The 23,392-nt window shown below is 37.6% G+C and overlaps 2 protein-coding genes and 1 long non-coding RNA gene across 10 annotated transcripts; 1 reads left to right on the plus strand and 2 right to left on the minus strand.

Moving 5' to 3' along the window:
- The first annotated feature begins 3,730 nt into the window (after nt 1-3,730).
- LOC131309921 (probable WRKY transcription factor 3) lies at nt 3,731-12,329 on the plus strand. 2 transcript variants are annotated; one of them, XM_058336634.1, is made up of 4 exons: nt 3,731-4,398; nt 7,136-7,851; nt 7,965-8,123; nt 11,713-12,329. In XM_058336634.1, exons 1-4 carry the CDS (start codon nt 3,937-3,939, stop codon nt 11,780-11,782), a joined length of 1,407 nt encoding a protein of 468 aa, XP_058192617.1. In that variant the 5' UTR covers nt 3,731-3,936; the 3' UTR covers nt 11,783-12,329. The 2 variants fall into 2 exon arrangements, with proteins under 2 accessions (XP_058192617.1, XP_058192616.1); XM_058336633.1 differs by having other exon boundaries at nt 3,733-4,398; nt 11,733-12,329.
- Nucleotides 12,330-15,415: 3,086 nt separating this feature from the next.
- LOC131311776 (uncharacterized) lies at nt 15,416-18,993 on the minus strand. Of its 3 annotated transcripts, XR_009195577.1 has the most exons (4): nt 18,642-18,669; nt 18,461-18,556; nt 18,275-18,371; nt 15,416-16,014 (listed from the first exon to the last, which is right to left on the minus strand). It is a non-coding gene; the product is annotated as an uncharacterized LOC131311776 (long non-coding RNA). The 3 variants fall into 3 exon arrangements; XR_009195575.1 differs by having other exon boundaries at nt 18,461-18,993; XR_009195576.1 differs by having other exon boundaries at nt 18,275-18,556; nt 18,642-18,672.
- A 3-nt stretch (nt 18,994-18,996) lies between these two features.
- Nucleotides 18,997-21,342, minus strand: LOC131311775 (uncharacterized). Of its 5 annotated transcripts, XM_058339348.1 has the most exons (4): nt 20,537-20,688; nt 20,368-20,437; nt 20,127-20,244; nt 18,997-19,065 (listed from the first exon to the last, which is right to left on the minus strand). In XM_058339348.1, the coding sequence occupies exons 1-4, from the start codon at nt 20,645-20,647 to the stop codon at nt 19,020-19,022; spliced, it is 345 nt and encodes a 114-aa protein (XP_058195331.1). In that variant the 5' UTR covers nt 20,648-20,688; the 3' UTR covers nt 18,997-19,019. The 5 variants fall into 5 exon arrangements, 2 of the variants coding, with proteins under 2 accessions (XP_058195331.1, XP_058195330.1); XR_009195574.1 differs by lacking the exons at nt 20,368-20,437; nt 20,537-20,688 and adding an exon at nt 20,699-21,342; XM_058339347.1 differs by having other exon boundaries at nt 20,368-20,662.
- Nucleotides 21,343-23,392: the final 2,050 nt, after the last annotated feature.

The raw sequence follows: 23,392 nt of genomic DNA on the forward strand, positions 1-23,392 counted from the left end.
TTTGTTTTGGGTGGTGATGAAGCTAAATTCCCCCTACCCCACACCATAAATACCAAAGTTATGTTTGAAAATGATTAGGAAAAAGGAAAACTAGTTAATCACAATACATTCAATTCCTTTTTGTGGGCTGTGTTTGGATTCCAGAATTGCGAAAGAACCTGTAAATCAAAAAGATAGAATGAAGTTTAAGTAAAGTGAATTAGCAAAATTTATTCCAATCACAAAATTATTGAGGAGCTGAATTCCCTTTTTGTATGAATAGGAGGAGTACATCCATCACGAAGATAAATCTTAAATTATTTTCCTTTGATGAGAAACTATAGAAATGTGCACTCAAAATGACCAAAAAAAAACACACGAATTCAAAGCATTTTTTACACTTTTTTACACACTTTCGTAACTCCTGTACTTTTTCAACAATTTTAATATAATTTTTCAACCTTAACAAAAGCCCACGGGCTCTTTTTATCATTTTCCAAATATAAGTAGTACTCCTAATGGTTCGTTGAATTAGCGAGATAATGATAAAAAATGCAAGAAAGAGAAAAAATATATACTTTTTTTTAGTTCACTTAGCAAGAATATCATTTTTTGCTCGTTCATCACAAGCCCACCGGGGCAAACAGATTCCAGAATAGATACAAGAAAGAACCAAAGCAACCTAAACGTCGATCTCAGGTACCTACTGCCGAAGCAGGCCCAGCGATAACGCCGGTATATAAGAACCGATCTCGATCTAGATAACAGATGACCTAAAGAGATCCACAGTTCAAACCCGTAAACAATTAAGCATCACTGAAATCTGAAAGCAAAAAAATAACAAATCAACTAAAATCTAATAGGTCTCCTGGACAAACCATAAGGGTTACCAGCCTGAACAGGAAGAGAAACGAACACCACCAGACCACGATGACCGAAGACATGTCTTCTTCTAGCCAAAACTGCTGCGCAACCCAAACAAACACCACCAGATCACCACCAACCCCAACAACACCACCACCGAAACCCACCAGCTCCAAAAACAGGCATCCAGCTACACAAAGACCACCAACACCGAACCATTCCTCAATAGGCACCGGATTATTTGCCCGCCATCATCACTCACCAGATCTGGAGCATCTAGACTGGTACAGAATCGAACGGGGGAAACTCGCCAGTAGAAAAGAAAACGGAAAAAAGCAGATGAAAAAAGGAAAACCCCCTTACACCAACCACGCACCTTATTAAACTCGCTGTCGGACCAAGAACAACAAATTTGGAGACGAAGGAAGATGAACGGGACAGAGGAGCCACCATCCGCCTGCGGAGCCGACATAAGGAACCCTCGTCGTCCTAACGAACCGCCCCCCGCAACCTAGTGGTCATGGAGAACACGACGAAAAAAGAGAGGAGAGGCAAGGAGAGCGGGTGGGAGGAGAGGAGGCAATAAACCAACCCCCCCCCCCCCCGCGCGCACCAACCTAAACGGCAACCTGAGTTAAGGTTGGTCTCTGGAGAGATCTAGCAAGAATATCCTAGAAAAGTGTTAGAAAGTAAACTTTCATGTACAACCCTCTAAAGCGTGAGATTTTGCTTTGTTTTTTCTCACAAAATGTGCAAGAAAATTTTATTTTCTCGAGAAAATCAGTAACAATTACTCTAACTTCCTTCTTTATCCTCTTCCCTCCACATTTTCTCTTCTAATTAGAAAATCAGTAACAATTACTCTAACTTCCTTCTTTATCCTCTTCCCTCCACAATCAGTAACAATTACTCTAACTTCCTTCTTTATCCTCTTCCCTCCACATATTAGAAAATCAGTAACAATTACCCTAACTTCCTTCTTTATCCTCTTCCCTCCACATTTTCTCTTCTAATTTCAACAATTTTATTCCCCCCAAACAAAAATATCTTTTTTTCTCTATTATTTTATTATAAAACTTTCATTCTAATCAAACGGATGTGAGAAAAAATCTTTCACTTCATTTTCTATCAATTTTACTTTTCATTTTATTTTTCTTCCTGATCAAATGGACCCGGAGAAAAGCCTGTAATTATGTTTAAGTGGTTAACTGTAAATGATCCTTTTTCTTGTCCTGTCCGGTAGTAGCCCAATACTCCGGGAACACGGCAGTGGCAACCCCGTAATTCTGGAAGTCGTCGAGTAGATAACTGTCCGGATAATTTAAATACAGATCATTTTGGGGGAAAACTACATTGTTAGTCCTTGTAGTCTTACTAAAATTTTACTTTGTATTTTTGGTAATTAAAACAAGGAACATTTATTAATAGGATTTGTCAAGAATGGCAAAGCGCAGGATAAAGGGTGAGATGGTTTGACATTATTAATTTGAAAGTCTTTGATCCTTACATAGGACTCCAGAAATAGGCATTTTTTGATACCTCAATAAGTTTTGTAATTCATTTTTACCTAAATGTACTTAAGAAATCTTGGCTAGCCAAATAATCTTCAGTATCACTTCATTTGCTTATCTTTAGTTCTCAATTCTCCTTTGATGATTGAAATCATGACCACACAGTGTCATGGAATATAGTTGGAGAAATAGAACAAGTGATGTGCGTGACCAACTTGAGCATACGTAGTAACAAAGGCAACTCATGTGACCAACTTGAGGGTATTCCAATATTTTCAAATCAACTCCAATAAAAGATAAATCATGGACTACACTAATGGTTGTTATGCTTTTACTTAGATTTTATTTTAATTCCTCTAGTCTAAAATATGCGTGTTCTCTGAATTTGGAATCTTGATGAAAAATGTGGAAGTATTATGTTGAATGAAATGAATGTTCGACCCACTTGATTCCTGGTAAGTTTAAGGTGTTCCGATTTTTTGGAAAAAGAACTTTTAGAAAAAGAAGGTAATTTCAAGCTCAAAAATCATGTGTTTATGCAAATAATTTTCCTACCAATATGGATCTTGTTTGATAAATCTCATTAAGATCTTTTAAACGGTGTAAAAAAAATTGAAAAAATATTTTTCATTTTCATTATATATGAGTTTGAAATTACATTTGTTTGAAAAAAAAAAAACTTTTTCTAAAAGTGGAACACCACCTAAGAAGTTGGGCACGAAATCTCCACCATAGGTAATTTGTGAAGGTCTCACATGTAAATATTGAGGAGGTCTTGCATGTAAATATTATAAATAAACAAACACTCAAACTTATTATAAGGATCCTTTTATCGAACCCTTCTATGGGAACTGATGGTTTTTACCGTTCCTATAATCTGAATGAAAAAATTAGAAGATTAGATCAAACACATACACTTATCCGATTAAGTTGATTTTTCATGGGGTCGTTAGAAAAGTTATTTAAAATTATTGAAAGGTTCGGATTAGCCGTGCGGGATCCAAAGTGAATCCTGTATACTGATCTATGCACCATCGGTGCACAAACCGTCGGTGCAATTAGCAATTTGAGTGATATGATGGGCTTGTTGAAATTTTTCTATCTGGAAAACAAAAAACACTTGTGAGAGGTTTAAGGACCTGTTTCGGTAAGATTCTTATTTTTTTAAGTACTTATTTATCGATTTACAAGACAGATAGTTCTCTCGCAATACAACTCCTTTAAAAAAAAGAACTTATTAGGGGAACACACACTAAATTTATCAAAATGGTAGGGCTCCCTAGTATAAAATTACAAAATCTACAAGAACCAACGAAAAAATACCAAAACCAAAGGACCATAACTATAGTTTACACCTAAGATTATAATATAATAATTGGGGTTTCAATTTTCAATTCCACGGCAACCGAAAGAAAAGAAATTCACGACCTCCTCCATCTCCCGTATCCTCTGCGTGGACTTTCTACTGCGAAAATTTCCAGATCCTCAAAACCAGACTAAAGTGTAGAGAGAGAGAGAGAGAGAGAGAGAGAGATTATGAAGCCAACAATCCATATAACTTGAAGTGAAATTTTCAAAACCAATGGCGGAGAACCAAGGGTCATCGTATTCAAGACCTTCGTCGTCATCGTCGTCGGGCGGAGGAGGAGCTCCCCTCCTTCGCCCGACGATCACCCTGCCCCCTCGCAGCTCCATCGAGAGCCTCTTCTCGGGCGGCGGGCCGGGCGCCAGCCCCGGCCCGATGACCCTCGTATCCAACTTCTTCGCCGATAACGACCCGGACTCCGACTGCCGCTCCTTCTCCCAGCTCCTCGCCGGCGCCATCTCCTCCCCAGCCGACGCCGGAGGCGGCCGTAAACCTAGCTTCCCTCCTCCTCCGTCGACGGCCCCGGCGGAGGGTAATAAGGATTCTGATGCGGATTTCCGGTTCAAGGTGAACCGGCCGGGACAACTGGCGGTTTCTCAGCCGGCGATGTTTACTGTCCCGCTCGGGTTGAGCCCGGCGAGCTTGCTTGATTCACCGGGGTGGTTCTCGTCCGCTCAGGTATTTATTGTGTGTTTTTGTTTAATTAGTTTTTGACAATTGCGATGTTTGGCCAGCTTGCGTGCACCTCGAGTAATAATCCCGGGGAATGAAGTTAACGAGCAAGGCAAACCTCATGTGGCGCCAAGGTTTAGAAAATTTGGCCCTTGCGAGATTCGACCTGGCTTTTTTGGTTTAATTTGTGTTTGATAATTGCAATGTTCGGCCAGCTTGTGTGCACCCCGAGTAATAATCCCAGGGCATGAAGTTAATGATAAGGCAAACCTCCAGTGTTGTTTGGTCTTGTGAGATTCAACCTTGCTTGTTTTGTTTAATTTGTTTGTTTGGATTAGAACAATTGAGGATATTGGGAAACAATTGAGGATGTGGATAAGTGGATGTGTATATGTATTTGTATTTGTATTTTCGGATGTGTTTACGTGGTTATGAATTGGTTTGCTGGGTGAAGAGTTCAATTGTTCAAATAGGAGTAACATTTACCCATTTGCAGTGTTCTAAGTAAGTTTAACATAGTCAATTACGGTTAGCCTAACCAATTAGTACTTTTGAATTGGTTTGATGTGTGAAAGAGTTCAATTGTTTGAAGCACAATTAAATCTCTCTCTCTCTTTCTTCTTGTTTTTGTTGTTTTGGTGTACCTCTCTTCCATCTAACAAGGAGAGAGGGAGAGATAGAGATGTTTAGTTTAGCGCAAGTACCGATTTGTAGTGTTCTAAGTAAGTTAAAGCTAAACAATTAGGGCTAGCCCACCTTGTTCACTCTCCATTCAAAGGTCATTCTTCTGTCCACTTAATGGGATCGTTCTTTTTTAACAAAACCTCCTTTGCTGCGCTCTCATCCACTTCTTAAGTAGACTCTTTGGTATCTTCATTAGCTGGCGAGCAATCCCAGTTCGCGATAGGGGTGGTTTCTTCTCCATCGTGTGACTGTTTCTTGAATTGTTGGCTATTGAACTTGGTTGGTTGTTGTGACCCCTGACATGATTGATGTAATGTCTTGTTATTGTAATCCTGATGATATATACGTGCATAGAATTCTTGAATGGGTTGATAAAAGAGAACTATTTTGTACTTTACCGCATCTACCATTGGTTTTGGATGTTGTTTTATCCCATTTCAGAAATACGAACCTCAAAACGTATAGAACTAGAGACTGAAACAAGAATTGCGACAATTTGACACCCGAGCGAATTTACGGCTTGCGCAACACCCATGTGCCTAGAAAAGGTTTAGTTCTATAGGCATATGATTAATGAGGTATCAATGACATGTAACTTGACTTAGAAACCAAATCTCCTTTGACTGATCTCCTTTTGGAGAGTGGTTACACAAATGGAATGGTTCAAATATCTAGTTAATAATGGCCTTTGGATCGTATTTAATCTAGAGAGAGTGCTGCTCTAACAAGTAACATCTAGCAGCACAAAGGGTTTTATTTCTATTTTTTCATCTACCTAATTAGAATAGATTGTATGTCCATCCTTTGCTGGGGATCTCTGTCATTCGGCAAAGGATGGTAGAATTTTTGAGATCCAGTGTATTGTTTCTTTTCAGTCATTTTGCTTAGAAGTTAAGATGAGTACATTTTGGGTTTACCGTTCTTGGAGCAGCCAATCTCTTGAATGCGTATTGCTTTTTGTTGGATATCCTCCAGGGACCAGGAATATATTAGCTTGATAAAAGGTGATGTAACTTGCTGAAAGGTTAAATGGGCCTTAGATTGACCCCCTTTTGCAGATACCCTCTAGGAACATATGAATTGCCATTTTGATTGATTAGAAGGGGACGAAACTTGCTGAAAAGCGAACTTGGACCTTCCATCGACCACCTTGTGTAAGTTGCCGTATCCGGTTTTAATGATCATAGGGAAGGTATCCATCCAGCTTCAAAATTTCTTTACCGTACTTGACAATCCAGTTGTGTTACAAGTGACCAGCAAGTAAGAACACAAGGACGATGATGTGTAAGTGAAAGGTTTGGGACGAAATAAATATAGGAATTTCGGGCAAAATTTAATGAAAATTCGACCTTAGGTGGATATATACTCCGTATGATTTTGCGTCCAGCTGATACTGGTTCTTTTTGAAGGATATGCTAACCACTGCCCAAGGGGTGGTGGATAACCACAATAAATGTGTAAAAAGCACCTTGACGTGTGTGAAAAGTATACAAGTAATTTGTAGAAGTGCTTTGAGATAAGTAAAAAGTGCATTGAAATGCAAAGCCCTTGTTCAGTTCAAAATTTGGAAAAAAAATTCTTATTCCAAATCCACTCATTACCCCTATCTCCAATTATTACTCTCATTTCTCCTTCCAATCATTACTCTCATTTCTCTATCTATCTTTCTCCACCCATTACCCCTGTCTCCCATTATTATCCTAATTTCTCTCTCCACTTATTACGCCAAAAATCTTTTCCAAATTTTCCCAAATTGTGAACCGAACAAAGCATAAAGCCATAAATATTTTAGCATTATTCTTACTTTAGTCACTGCCTTGGTTAGCATGACCCCCTTTTTTTTTTTAAATAGTACTTGTAGTCAAACCGGAATCAAACTTAATCCAGTGATAAAACAATATTTAGTTGGTTGTTAATTTGTTATACGTTGGAGGTTGTTTCATGACTTATACTCATGGAGGCTTGTTAGTTGTGCTGGCTAGACTTGTAATTTACTTCTTCAATTCCCTATTTGAGACCGCTTTCAGCTATTTATTATTGCTATGTGTGAGGTGCGTAGGGTCCCTTTGGAGTATCCCACCAGCAGGTCCTGGCGCAACTCACAGCTCAAGCTGCACAAGCTCAATCCCAGATGCACAACCACACAGAATTTTGTTCTTCTTCGTCAGCAGCTCCAGCTGCATCATTGCCACAAAATTCATCCTTCACTTCTGCTGCGACAACACTCCAGCATATGCCTCCCTCTATGCCTGACCATAGCATCACAAAGGAATCATCTGACCTCTCTTATTCTGATCATAGATCCCAACCTTCTTCCTTCACTGTTGATAAACCTGCCGATGATGGTTTCAACTGGCGGAAATACGGACAGAAGCAGGTCAAAGGCAGCGAGTATCCTCGAAGTTATTACAAATGTACGCATCCAAAATGTCCAGTCAAGAAGAAGGTTGAGCGTTCTCTTGATGGCCAAATAACTGAGATTATATACAAGGGACAGCACAACCATCAGCCACCTCAAAGTAGGAAGGGTGCAAAAGATACTGGAAATCTAATTAGAAATGCAAATAACCAGGGAGATTCCGAATTGGTCATGGAAGGCCAGACTGCGAATAGATTGAGAGAGGGGGTACCTGCTGTTTCATTCTCTATGAAGGATGAGGAATCCAGCCAAGCCACACCTGAACATGTGTCGGGATCAAGTGACGATGAGGAAGTGGGTGATGCTGAAACTAGAGTCGATGAAAGGGATGAAGTTGAGCCTGAAGCAAAGAGAAGGTAAACTCTGTTCTTTTATTTATCGAGCTATTCATATGGGAATCGTTTTAATTTGTCATGTTATCTTGATTGCTGCATTTCCTCTCCCCCCCCCCCCCCCGCGATTTCTTTAGGAATACAGAGATGAGGGATTCAGAGCCAGCTTTATCACACCGTGCACTTGCAGAACCAAGAATCATTGTTCAGACAACCAGTGAAGTGGACCTTTTGGATGACGGCTACAGGTGGCGGAAGTATGGACAGAAAGTTGTTAAAGGGAATCCTTATCCAAGGTAATACTTTTACCCAGCTGGGTCTTTTCATACATTGTAATGGGGAAAGTGTTCTTGTGAATGTGATAATCTTCTAGTACTGTCTTCTTCACATCATCATACAAGTTGATTCTAGGTCCACATCTCCTTATACCACTTCATAGAATTGTACCCATCGACAACAAATCCATGTTTCCATATCTTAATCCATGTAGTTAACCATATGCTTCATTGTTAACCTTTTGGTTTCCACGTAGTTAACCATAGCCATGTATTTATCCATGTATTTGTTGGTAGACCATAATCAACTCAATTTTCATCTCCCCATCTTAGTAGTTATGTTCATAAGACATAGTTTCAAGAAGTGAGGGCAGGGGAGCGAGGGAGTTGCGTCTCCAAATTTTATGTTTGGATAGATAACAAGAAATGTTTTCTGCTTAGTGCTAAATGCTGATATATCTCAAAATACGAATAAATATAGGAGATATCACAGCAAATGGTTTACTTGTGTGATAAGCGAGTGTTTTGTGATTCAAAGTAATGTAAGAAGCCTAGAATTGGTAATTATGATATGCCATGGCGACTAGAGAATAATGTGGTTGTTTGTATGCTGAGAATTGGTGTGTTTGAAACCCTGTTTGGAGGATGCTAGGGCATCAAGGATCCACCCACAACATGCCTATGACATGTGCTGATGATCTATTTTCTATATAACCGGTGTGAGATCAGGAAAATGGTAATCTTAATCATAAGATGATACAATGTACTTTGTGATTTGATAAAGATTTTCTCTCCTCGTATTAGAACATTTATGCGTTGGTAGGCTTTCGACTCAATCTAATGGTCTTCCTAACTGGTTGATTCAAAATGTGACAAAACCAGTTAGATAATTACGGAATTAAAGCATTTACCGTTCACGAGTTAATGAGAAGTCATTAAATTGTACAGAACCAAAACCTTGCATAATACTTTAATCAAACAAAACTATAAGATCTTACTTTAAAACCTTGAAGATTCATCTAACAAACATCATAGATTGGTTGTGGTATCACATCTGGCCCTGCCAAGTTTTTCTGCAATCTCTAAATCAGAAGGAAAACTATCTCTAAATCAGAAGGAAAACTAGAGGAAAGAAGTGGGGGATGATGGTTAAAGCACTAGGATCCCTAATTGGAACTGAAAGGATATTTATGCAAGTGCTCTACTTAAGGAATTGCTTTGGTCCGGATTGAGACCTTTACGCGTGCTTACGTGCACACTGCACAGTTCCTTAAATTTTTGGTGATGAGCACTAATAGTGGCGTTTGAATCTGCTTGGAGCAGCTTCTAGGGGAAGTTACTGTTTTACAACTTGGAATTTCCGCACAGTGCTTCTAGTGGGTGTTCATCTCTTTAGTCAGACTTTTAACTTCCACTTCATAGCATTTCTAGAAGAGCTTCTAGGAGATCCCTTCAATTACCCTTTGCTTTTATCCGTTCAAGTCAAGACCTCTCCCATCTACAAAGCTTTATGCCTTAATTGCCTTGGTAACCCTGTTTGGCTTATTAACACCCAAGTAGCATGGACCTAGGCACGTGACACACATTTGAAACAACTATGAATCATTGGTGCCAGATATATGAGTCATGGATTATAGAAAATACTGTATAACATGAGGCAAAATATCTATGAATCTTTGGTGCCAGATACATGAGTCGTGGATTACAGAAAAAACTCTGTAAAAATGAGGTAAAATTAATCAAGTATTCCATACCTTAAAAAACCAAGTGATGGATGGAAATCTATGCACGTGTGTCCAAACAATGTATTTCATTTTGCTTGCCTATGTGTTCGTGTTGGCAAGTGTCGACATTTAACCTATTGTGCCCAACATAGTGTCTCACACATGCATTTTCAAGAGTGGGGTTCTTTCTCAATTAGGAGCAATGTTGCTTAGTGGGTAAGAAACTGGCTTATATGGCAACATAGGTGGGTTTGTCGTCTGAGTCCTGCCACAGTCTATATTTAGAGGATACAAGAATTAAAATCATCAATTCCTCAAAATTCGCATTCCTGTAGGATATTATCCTCAACAATATGCACTACTACTTGTATAATTACCATCTAAGGAATAACGAAAATTTCACCATAATAAAAATAGATAATTCACGGGTATAAGGTATCTTAGCCTTAAATATCTTTGGAATGATTATTTTAGTGGTTGGGAAGAATGAGAAAAAGAATGGTTATGTTAACAAATGACAATATGTTCCGAATCAGAATAAATACAGAAACACTAATCAACAGATGATTGACAGATTTTGCGTGGGAATACAGGTTTTTCGTACTTAACACACTATGATCTTTTATCCTTGCTTTTCCATTAGGAAAGTAAAGGTAAAAGTGGTTTCATATTCGTCGAAAGCAACAATTGTTATATTTGCACGAATCGAATCGTAAAACCGTGAATTGTACAATTTATCACTGTTTTTGTCTAACCCTTGATTCAATATAGATTCTTATCGTTTTTGCATGAATCGTGAATCAAATGACAAATCTAGTTGTGAATCGTGTGATTCTGACAACTATGCCTGTGGATGCGGCCAAATGTTTTTGGTCCAATCAATTTTGTTCGTCACCCAGGATTCAAAAGAGACCACAGTGTAGTTCAAATTTTGGAATTGGTTCCTTCTTGATGCTTCCCTCATGTGAGCACCTTTTCGGCAGTTCTACACTGAATGCATTGCGGTTGCCTTCTGGAACTACATTGTGTGGTAGTGTTGTGGGTTTTTAATTACCTTATCTGATGCTGATAATAGATCATATCCTTCCATCTCTCGTTTTTTTTTTTGGGTAAATTTCCATCTCTCTTTTTTTGTTCTTTTTCCTGATATCCTTCCATCTCTTCTTAAATCGTGTTCTACTTGTCAGATATTTCTCTCTATTTCTCAATTTCTGTCTGAATTCAATTATTCATTCAGATCAAATGTGCTCCCATATGTGATATCATTGTATCTGGTGATTCGGGCTGAATGCTAATAGCTTTAGGTGCTTTCTTACTTCACACTAGATTTTAATCCAAGCCTGGCTGCATTTCTATGGCTTCTTCTTGAATAATATATCTTTGGTGTTTCATCCTATCTAGTTTCCCAAAATATCATCCGGGAAAAGGGTTCCCAGTTTCTTTGCTTCGGTTCACAAAATAGTTCTATCTTCTAACCGTCTTCTGTTGCATAGTCCTAGTTTCCGTAAAGTTACAGCTTTGGATGCTTTCTCTTATCATGGCAGTGAACTTTCAAGGCTATGTTTCAAGTCCAATAGTAGAATAAGGCCCCATTCCAGAAACCCAAATAAGTACTTTTTTTTTTAAATTTTCAAGCTTAAAAATAATGGGCAAATTATTTTCGTAAGCCCATTATTTTTAAGTTTGAAAATTGTAAAAAAAGTACTTATTTTTTAAGAAGGTTAGTGGAATGGGGCCTAATTGATACGGGTTGTAAACTGAAACCTTTTCTTTTCTCAGAACTCGTATTGGTCCTTAGAAACAGCCTCGTGATCATAGCTCTATATTTGCTGTGTTTTGTCAACTGCCACTGCATTCTGCTCATGGTTCCTTTATTTTTTCTGAAGCACCTTATTGCTATCTGCAGGAGCTATTACAAGTGCACAAGCCCAGGGTGCAATGTCCGCAAGCACGTAGAAAGAGCTGCAACCGACCCTAAAGCTGTCATAACCACATACGAGGGCAAACATAGTCACGATGTTCCGGCAGCTAGAAACAGCAGCCACAACACGGGCAACACTAGTATGCCACACAATGCAGTGAGATCGGACAATAATTCTTCAGTAAGAAAAACAATATCCGGAAACAACGGATCGCAGCCTATAGCAGTCCTACAGTTTAAAGAAGAGTTAACTTAGAGTCTTGGGAAAGAGTCGTGAGAACACGGGGAACAAAAGCTTCGCATGAATCCATGCCGAAGCTCTAAGTTTCTTTTGTTAGCTCTGTGTTTATGCTTGTGGATACAGTTATAGTCTGGAATTGCAGAAAAACAAAGGGAAGGATGTAAAAGTGGAAAGAAAGAAAGAAAGAAAGAAATAGAGATGAGAAGATAGGTTACACGAAAACGTTGTCAGCTTAGACTAGCAAAGGTCGAATTCAACAGATATAAATTTGTTGTATGGAAAAGATGTGGTAATGATTATTTGTACTGCTATTGAGAATAGGCATTTGGGGTTTAGCTTTCTTTCTTTCTCTTTCAATTTTATTTTATTTTATTTTTTTCCCCCTGTTTTTTAGTTTAGGGGGAGTGTTCGTAAATTTTTCTTTATCTGCCCCTTGGTTCCATGTATTGGAAAGCGAAAACTTCCCTTGGAAATTATGCCTCCTAATTTCAATTTGAACTGAAAAAAAATTCAAATTTTGACTATATATTACTTGGAAAGTTATAAAATTTCCAAAAACAAAAAATCCTCAAAATTATGGGGAGTAGCATGTTCCTTTCCCTCGTGGAGTGCAGCAGGGTCATTTGCTTGGCTCAATTATATAGGCTCTTAAACCAAGGTTTACACAAATTCGCACACTCCTTTTTCTTCCTTGTCTGTCAGTTCAATGCTAAATCCAACTGTTTGTGTTTGGGGCAGGTGAAATTAAAGGCAAATGAAGATTTAAAAAGTTCCATTTGTATCCATTTATTTAACTAAATATGTTTAAATTCGCACAATAAAGTGACCATTCAACAGAAAGATAGGACGTCTTTTTTTAAGTTCTCATTTTTCAACGGAACTTTTCTCCGAAAATTTGCTGGATGGTGCAATTATTTAGATGCTTGGCTAAGTTGATCCAAAGTAACGGGTTTCTATTCTCTTCTGCCTTGGCTTTCTGTAACTCTCTAAACATGTACTGCATGAGTTTCTTGCATTTCTTTAAAACAAAAAAAAAGTGTGTTAAAACTTTTCTATTGAAAGGATGAAAATAAACTTCCTTTTTAGTGAGTTTTGAAAACTTTTAGTAAAAATATTATTTTGAAGATTTCTCAAAAAGATGTCTCTAGAAAGTAGCAATTTCTCCCTAACTAATCGCTCTCCTTCGCGATTATGGTTTCCATGCTCCTCCCCTCCTTCCGTCCTCTTTTCGCCACATTATCGTTATTTTTCTCAGATCTGTTCCGCGGCCAGTCCTAGACACCATTGATCACGTTTTATGCACGTCGAGAGACCACCACCACTCAAGAGGAGTTCAATCTACATTGGTGGTGGAGGCTACCATCTTTTGTCTTGGTATAACTGCGGATTTGTGGAGCTATGCAAACCAAAGAAATGAAGATAGAGGACTTTCCCCCCCCCCCCCCCCTTCTGTTCATTCTCCGACCTCTCATTTGGAGGTTTTCTTTGTTGCTTTTGTTTGTTATAATCCGCTTGCATAGAGGTTTGTGTCCACCATTTTTTTTTTTTAGCAAAAAGAATTTTATTAATCTTTATAAAGAATAGTACAAAGATTAAACGGAGTCAGGAAACATCGACATATACCATCCAAGATCGAAGAAGAACAAAAAGATGCCAAACAAAATAACAAGAAAAAGCCAACCAAACTAGCAAGAAAAAATCCGAGGAAAACCTAACAAAAAATACCCACAAACCTAAACAAACCACCAAAGGCAAACCCCACAAACCTCTTATTTATTTCTCGGAGGCCTTTCTTTCTCATTTTATGATTTTTTTTTTTATATACACCGATGTATACCTTATTGTAGAACGGAAAGTCTATGGGTACATACATTCATGTACATACACTACGTACATACGCACTTTAGATCCGTCTTGGGTCTTATAAAAATGATCTGAGCCGCTCATTTTGTTCAAAATAGTTTGTTTATGGTTCTTGTAAAAAATCAACTCAACCCAAAGTCCGTAAAGACGTTTACGAAACATCCAACTTTGCTTTAGAATTAAGGCCTAGATTGTGTAGCAAAAGTGGATGTTTCATAAACGCCTTTACCAATGTCAGATTGAGTTAATTTCTTAAACAAACTATTTTGAATAAAATGAGCGGCTCGAATCTTTTTTGTAGAACTCAAGACGGGTTTAAAGTGTGCATGAGTGTATGTACCTATAGCAGCACATTGTAGAGCATTTTGTATGCAATATCATAAGGCCTCGTGACTTTAAAATTAAAAACTTAAAAACAGAGTACAAAAAAATCCAAGCGGTAGTGTCCCCACCTTTTCCAATTTCTTCACTAATTGTTTTTTTTTTTTTTCAGCCTCTTCACTGATTGTGTCACACTTTATTAGTTGAGATATCTATCCATGTCGATGACCCATTTAATAGTTTCTGAATTTTTATTTATGAACAATTAAACAGAATGGGCCTGCAAAGTTTTTGTGGTCAGAAACTTTTGTTTTCAATGCAAACTCGACCACTACACTTTTGTCTTGTTTTTACACAAATATCAGAAAAATATATGAGAATGAAAACTAGTAGCTTTAAATAAATAAATGCCGTTAACTACTTGCAGGTGTGCATTTCTTTAAACATGTCAGATATCTAGGAGTACCATCACAAGTCACAACTCCCACCCAAATCATTCAAATGAGGGTATTAGGGTAATAATACTTCTTCTCCCTAAGAATTTGCATCTATAACCTCAGCACAGCCCGGGTTAAGTATTAGGGATGAAAACCGTGCGGTTAGGTTTGGCTGGGTTTTATGGAAAAAATATACCGAACCGATTTAATCGATTTTTACTTATTGGGTACCAAAACCAACCGATACTATCAAAAAAAAATGCACCGAACCACTCTGTATTTAGGCGGTTTGGTTTGGTGCAATTTATTGGTTTGGAAATACATAATTGGTCGAATTCCTCATCAGTCGTAAACAAAACCAGTGTAGTCTTTACAACTAACACAACAGGTGAATGGTAGTTTAAAATTAGGTATCTCTTAAACTCTCACGTAGTAGTTAATTCAAAACTCTACCACTATTACTCAACAATTACATGTCAAATAAAACCATGTTTAATTTAAAGACGTCTTCAAAGTACGTTACAACTTCTGGTGTAATTGGAACTTGTGGAAAAGAAAATAAATGAAGGAAAAATTAAAACACTGCTACAATAAAGCATAACAATCACAGCTATTGGCAGTGATTGTTAGTTTTCCATCACACTCGCGCTACCGTGATAGATCTGAGTGTGATTGTAAGTCACACTTTTTTATCACTGTTATAAGCCGTGATTGAAAGATAGAAACAATCACACCCACAAGGTGTGATCGTTTCTACCCAAAACCGAGATGGAAACTCATTGGCGTGTTCCATCCTGGGTTTTTTTATCACACTTTTCTTGAAAAACCGTGATTATATGTAGATACAATCACCACCAAATACTGTGATCTTTCATGTCTAAAAAATGAGATGGAAAATAGTTAGGCATGATCTTTTATGATTTTTCGATCACGGTTTTCGTCCAAAAGCGTGATTAAATGTTCTTATCATCACAGTCTAGAAACGTGATTGAAAGATACATCTTTTTTTTTTTTTTTTTGCTTTTAACAAATGCCCGAATCTCTAACCAATAATAAATACATGTAAAATATGTATTCAGCCCATAGCTATCTTCTCCAAAACAAAAGATTTTGCCATACGAAATATGCATAAATGATATTGCATCTTGCCCAAAACATATCATAGATAGAAACATCGTGCCAGAAAGCCTACTTTCAATATAAGATCAATCAAATTTCTGAAAATGCATAAAAAATACAGAACAAAAGCTTCAACAAAAAAATGACAAAGAACACTTGAACCACAAGCATGAAGTTATGTCCTATGCTACAACGAATAACACTTCGTCATTCTCTGAAGCCAATTTCAAGCACTTTGTCATTCTCAAAAGCCAATTTCAAGCACTTCGTCATTCTCAAAGCATGCCTAAATTAATCCAGCAGAAAACATATCTTTAGAACCAAACTCAGGCATATATAAGATCAAGAACTCCAAGCAAAAAGTAGCAGCATCAATTAGAGAAGTAGAACCAGCAGTAGGCAAATAGAGTAGCAGGCTAATAGAGCACTTCACATCAACATCATGGCAACAGCAAAATCAACATAATAAAAAATCATCTCCTTTTTCAGAGAATGTGCCATATCCAAAATGCTACCCAGTTGTCAACAAGAAACATAATGGACCACGGCAGAGAAAGTGAAAACAACAACTGAAGAACCAAAGGACAAGGCATGGCTACCATGAATACTAACCACAGATACGACTGGTTTAAGCTCAAATGAAAACAAGTAGACGAAGTGCTATTGCCAATAATCCGAGATGGCCGATATACTGGTGAACTAGAAATTGCCTGCGAAGTATTGCCCGTCACATTAGATAGTAACCGATACAATAAGCAACGGCCGAAATTAGAACCACATCATCAACTCTTCCAGGTAAAAATGTTCAAAAGCATGCATTTGCTAGAACCAAAATCTAATCCAGATTAGGGTCGAAGTCGATACACAATCATGGGAATATCTATTTCATACAAAGGCTGCATTCCTTAGCCAGAAAACACAGATGTTACCAGTAGATGGTGCCTACAATCAAATCAAACGACGAAACAGAATACTAAGAAGAAAATAGCAGTGCTTAACAAAAAAAGAAGACAACAGCAGTAAACAGCAGCAGTTTCTAAGAAGAAAATCTGATAACACAAAATACATAGTTTGGATCCGTGTCCATCACAACAGCTAAGTCTGGATTTCATATTTGGTTACAAGTTTCATCACAAATGCATCACCGGCTGCATAAGTTTTATCATACTTCCATCATGGAGTTAATTAAAAGTCAAAAAAATTGGCAAAGACTATGCCAATTAACCATGCACAAGGGCTATAACCCAAGAGCAGGGCAGGGGTGGGGGGTGAACTAATAATACAAAAACATAACCCAACTACAACATATACAAAATATACAAGTTCTTTTGTTTCCCATTCAACAAACACTAGCACACTAGTGGATAGAGGTCCCCTTCCAAGCGGCATAGAACCCAGTTTAGCTTTTCATGTGGGGGAATGCCATAAAAGTTGTCTAGCCTTTCCTCCGCGCAAACTATATGCACACATGCCTTAAACCTTTGCCCCTGAGTAAGGTCAAGATTGGAAAGCTCTGCATACACTTTCTTCCTATTTTTTTAGGGTTCCTTCGAATATCTGTATGCCATGTTAAGTGGATTTGGGGTTGGAATCAATTGAGTGTTCTCAAGTGGGATACCAAATCATCAATTGATGGACAATAAATGGGACGCATTCACGATAATAATCTGTTCATTGATTGATTTGGTCCCCTGAACGTGATGCCGCATAAAATGGCAATGCCGTATCATAACACCCATTAGTTAACAGTGCAGGAAATTGTAACACGTGATGCTATTAATGACTGGCATATGGCGCAAGTTGGCCCAGACATCTGAATTATCCAAAAAAGTATAATATCGGTTGGTTTATATCCAATCAACCAAGTGTGTTAGTTCAACACGATACTGGAAACGAAAACAAGTAGCAGAGAACAACGAAATGGTCCATGAGGGCACGGTATCAACTGAAAGTATCGTGGTCAGAAAGCTACATCTACAAACAAAGAGAAACACAATTCCAGCCTATCTTCAAAAGACTTAAACTCCTTATGCAAATTTGCAATTTCTGCGCGATCTGATTGGAAAATAGACAAATGAATGTTCAGACCACATTCAGAATCCAATAGACGCAACTTCCAAGCTATTTGATCCAAACACATAAAGGCGTTACAATCCAGAACTGAATTCAAGGATGAGAGAATGACAGTTGGTGGTTCAACCAACAATAAACTCAAATAGCTAAACACCATCCTATGAAAATTGATTCACACATGAGACTTCAGGGTTTCATGCAACTACGCAAGTACCAAGAAATAGAAGTGAGCATTTACGGAACGTGAAGTCCATAGTTTTGCCACATGAGGCCTTCATATAGACATGTTAAAGAATAAAGAGAATATATAACATGTTTTGCAAACACATAGTAGCTCATAAAATAGCTCAAAGCAAATGACCAACATTTCCAAAGCTTGAAACTAATCTCAACACTCCCAATGCAACACAATTAACAAGCTAAAACCTACATTCATGATCAAAGCCATCTAAACAAACGAAGAGCTAACTTACATGTATAAGCTGATTATACTTCGTTCATGACGGACTTCATCCACTCGGCTCCCACTTCATCAATTTCGGCTTTCGTGTAAGTTTTTTTTCCATTGAACTACAATAGATTGAAAAAAAAATACTTACAAGTTAACAGTTCTATTCATAAAGCAATATAAAGAAATACAAGTTAAAAATAAGTCTCACATTTCCTTTGCTTAAGATCCTCTCATCTCTAATCAAAACTTTCATGTATTTCATTACATAGAACCCACATTCCACGTTTGTAGGTTGTTTCGGGCACTGTAGACAAATACGATAATTTCAATCAGAAAAAACATAAAAACAATTCCAAAAAAAGCCAAAAAGAGAGAGATTGCATTGATACCTCAACTGTTTTCCAATTAATAATTCGACTATAAGTAAGAATAAAGGAGATTTTGCAGCAAAATATAATACCAAATGAGCAAAAAAACTGATATAAGGCTAGGTTAAGTATTTCATCAGACTGATCTGCCACTGCAACTATTCCAAAACTTCAGCCTCAATCAAAGAGATTTGTGGTTGCTAACTTATTAACAGAAACCATTTAGACATGACAATTGTGTCCATTGCAGTTATGGGCTTCCCTTTCCACCTAAGAATCATTACAAACTTGCAACAAAGGGCCAACCTTCCCCCTAGACATAAGCCCATGAACTAGCATAAAGGCCCATTTTGATATCAAATACTATTTTCAACAACTTTAGTGACATCCCTCAAGAATCTAAAGCAATCCTACAATCTCTTCTTGTCCACCGACCATGCCAAACCTTCAATGCCAAAAGAAACAATCAATACACATGCTAAAAAACAAACAAACTATGTACTTGTTTGAGAAAGAGAGGGAGGAACCTGAAGAGTTCATACAAGCATATTGTATGAACTTTTGGCAAGTAAAGGGTGTGAGCAATAGAAATGACGGTTTGATGTTGGGGAATGTGGATGAGATGAGAGTACTCTTCTCACGCACATGGATTGTCAAACAAAGGATGGCCAAAAAACAAACTAAAAGAGAACCAAAAAAACACCAAAGAAAAGGACGGAAATGCGTTTTCTATTTCTCATGCACATGGATTACAAAACAAATTAAACCAAAACTCGTTCAAAGGAAATCAAACTTCAATAACATAAACTAGGACATTTTTTAATGCCCTTACTAGCACATATTTGTTCTTTACTCTAAAGACTCTTAAAGAAGTCTGACAATTGGTTCAAGGACAGATGAACACCACGTCAACACCCAAGAACATACTACATGAACAAGACAAAATTCGACTATGCAATTTTAAGGACACTAGCTCTTCCACCCCATCAAAAGCCCTCCAGTTGCATTCCCCTTAAAATCTACGTGCTTGATTAGTATCAAACCAAAAGGCAGCAAAACCAACCATTTTTCCTTTTCTTCCCCATTACAGCCCCCTCCACGATAACAAAGACAAAAAATCTATGTGCTCGATTAGTATTATTAGGCAGTATATTCTTCAAACACTAGTACTCGTCCTTAAAATAACAAACAAATACCAGTTAGATTTCTCTTAACAAGGATATGTCTTTTGGTAAATCCTTCAATCAATTTCAAACTTTCCTTAAAAAAATGAAGGCAGAAATGATTCAACACAAGAAGGGTCATGCCCTAAATTACCCAAATTGGAAAATTAGATGAAAGTAGCAAATTGAATCGCAAACAAGAATCTCCATGAATTGCCCAAAAAATTCGGTCAGTCATGAAAGACCTTTCGTCATAACTGTTCTTCCACAATCTTATTTCAACCAAATCTGATAAAAACAGAATTAAGAAAGGGGAAAATCGATCACAAGCTAAAGGCAGAACCTTAAAAAATGGCGTCGAATTGCAATTGTGTGAAACCAAGCACAAGCATCCAACGAGGTCTGGTTCTTCTCCTTCACTTCTTGAAATCGTTTCACTCTTTCCAGAAAGCCCCAATTTCCTAATTAAGGAATACGTAAAAAAATGCAATATGGCCCCGTTTAGCATCCTAATTAAGGAATACGTAAATAAAAAAAAATACACACACACACACACCCAATAAGCATTGACTCGGTGGCCTCACCCGAGTCGGAGTGGAGCATACCGACAAGGGGCTTGACGGGAGAAGTGTCGGCGACACCTGCATTATTCTTCTGCAAAAAACGCAGTGTAACAAATAAATAGGTGATATTCGAACCCTCGTTGAGAGATACCTGGGAGAGGCCAACTATATTGTAACCGAAAGTTGGTACCAGACCCGAGACCGGCCTCGGAGAAGCGTCCTTCACCAAAAACAGGGTGAAAAGAAGATCAGGCGGGCACGAACGAAAAGGAAGACGGACGATGATTAAATCAAAAGACATTTTGGAGAAGGATAATGGAGGAATACAAGAAATCACAGAGAGGGAGCGCACCGTTTCTTCCTTCACGGTGGTGGTGGAGAGAGAACAGGCGGCGGCAGCGGCGTGTGAGGATGGGGGCAAAGAGGCGGCGGCAGCGTGGGAGGATGAAGCTTCAACGTGTACTGGAGAGCTTCAACGGGTGAGTGGAGAGGAACTAGGGCTTATTTTGGGCTAACGTGAAACGACGTCGTTTTGAGCACCCTTTCAATTTCTTTTCCTTTTCCAAGCGCGCCTAAATGAGCCAAAAAAATTCAGAAGTTCCTGAGTTTTTCCATAGTCTTTTATCACGCCACAAGAGCGAGATCTTTTATCTCGCCCTTTCTTCGCACCAAAGTTTTTTATCACGCTGCAAGAGTGAGGTCTTTTTTTTTTTATATCTCACAGCACGAGCGAGGTCTTTGTCTCTCTCTTTTCCGCGGCTATTCCACGCTAAGTTCTTCTATCACACTGTAAGAATGAGGTCTTTTTTCTTTTATCTCATCGCAAGAGTGAGATCTATTATCTTGCTCTTTTCTGTGGCCAAATACCACTTTTTATCTCAGCTTTTGATTTAAACTGAGATAAAAAAGTTAGCATACAATTTTTTATCACGCTTTCACTGAAAACTGTGATCTTTGTGAACCTCCTTAGTGTGGTATTTATCTATTATTGTAGTAGTGAAAAAATTTGTCTTCCATTATTTGGTTTGAAAAGAAAGAGGAGAGAAATATTTAGAATTGTGCACAGCACAATTGTAACGACCCTGATTTTTGGTAAATAAAAATTTCGTTATATATTTGAATTTTATTTTAATTACTTGAATTTTTGCTCTTAAAATTTTCTTTTAACTTTAATAATCCGTCATAATTAGATTTGAGACTTATAAAATTTTATCTTTTCGCACCGAACAATTTAATCATTTTCTAAAGACAAGTATGCTTATAAAAACACTTGTATATTTTCCTAACGAGTTAAATAAAATCTTTAAATTATATTTCTTGGCTAGAAATCCTACTTGGCTAATAGAATTAGTTTCCAACCAATTGGTTAGAGAAACCTAGTTACCATTTAACCTAGTTACATTCTCCTAACCTTAGATGGATCTTTTTGACCATCTTTGAGCCTTATGAACCCCTCCAACCCTTGTGAACCTTTTTGGCCTAGAAAGGTCATCATTATGCTTACTTGGTCAAATCACTTTCCTAGAAAGTGTTTTGTCTTTTCTCTCCATTAAAAGATCACTTTCAAAAGATTATTTCTTCCAAAAATATATTCCTTTCCATCATTTCTCTCTTTGCCCATTGAACAATAGTTGTTAGGGTAATCTTTGTCCTTTGAGTAATAGGAGAAGGACTTGCCATAATAAGAACCTAGATTTGATTAGACATATCAAAGCCATACCTATCATCATTATCCTTTAACCATTGGTTAATAAATGCTAGAAAAAATATTATCCCTTGGATAATAGCAACTAGACTTGTCATTATGTATATATATCTGACAAGACAAGTCATAAAGGAATCTTGGACCATAGGAAGCCATTACTTTGCTTCTAAAAGAAGTAAACCTAGTCATATCAACCTTACTTATCTCTTTAACCATTGGATAATGGAGACTAGACTTACCAAAGTGTATATATATTTGACAAGACAAGTCATACTAAAAGAAGTCATTGTTTTGCTTCTAAAAGAAGCAACCTTAGCCTTATCATGCATACAAACCTAAGACTTATAGCCCTATCCCTAAATTATCCACCAAAGTTACTTTCCTAAATTCTCTAAGTACACACACACACACACACATATATATATATATATATATATATTTGTGTGTGTGTGTGTGTGTGTGTGTGTGTGTCTATATTTATACATAGAGAGAGAGAGAGAGAGAGAGAGAGAGAGAGAGAGAGAGAGAGTGAGTGTGTGTGTGTGTGTGAAGTGTGTTCATGTGTTTGATCACTCAAGCAAGCTACCTCTTTTACCATCTTCACACTCAAGCCTAAGTACTATTTGACAACCCATTACTAGACTTTCCTTTGTTTTTTCTTGAAAGCAACCTCTCCTATGACAAGATAAGACCATATCTATCATAATTGCCTTTTTAACCATTGGACAATAATTGATAGAAAAAAATTTATTCATTGGGTAATAGAAGTTAGTTTGGCTATAAATAGCATCCCATATTTGCCATTCAACTCACACCTTCACTCATTCAACTTCTCTCTTTAGAAAAGCTTGTGTTCTTACTTTGTTCTTACTTAGTTCTTGAGTTATTCTTGAATTCTTCAAGAAACTCATCCAAGACCACCACCAAACCTCACTCGACCACCCTTTCGATCCATAAAATTTAAGTAGTTTAGTCAAGATCTAGTTTCGAGAGAAACCTTTTTCTTTCGAAGCTACCGGAAGCTCACCATAAGAAGTTACTCCGTCCAACGTACTTACTTTTTCCGTAGCCGTACCTATCGCCAAGAAGAATGGTAGATTTCTCCATCCTCATTATCTCTAAGTATATGTAGTTTATCCTCACTCTCTAATTCTAAGTATAAATAGAAACTTGTATGAATTGCTTGTATTACTTGTCTTGTGGTAAAGCATAAGTGATTTTCACTCCAAAGGTGTCCGTACATATGGCGTTATGCTTTAAGTAGGGATTTGAGCATGATTAGTAATATAGAGTTGGATGATCTTGCTAGTTTAGTTTCAAGATTACAATGAATGATTTATG

Source organism: Rhododendron vialii, chromosome 12a (genome assembly GCF_030253575.1).
Source record: "Rhododendron vialii isolate Sample 1 chromosome 12a, ASM3025357v1".
NCBI classification, from domain to species: Eukaryota; Viridiplantae; Streptophyta; class Magnoliopsida; order Ericales; family Ericaceae; genus Rhododendron; species Rhododendron vialii.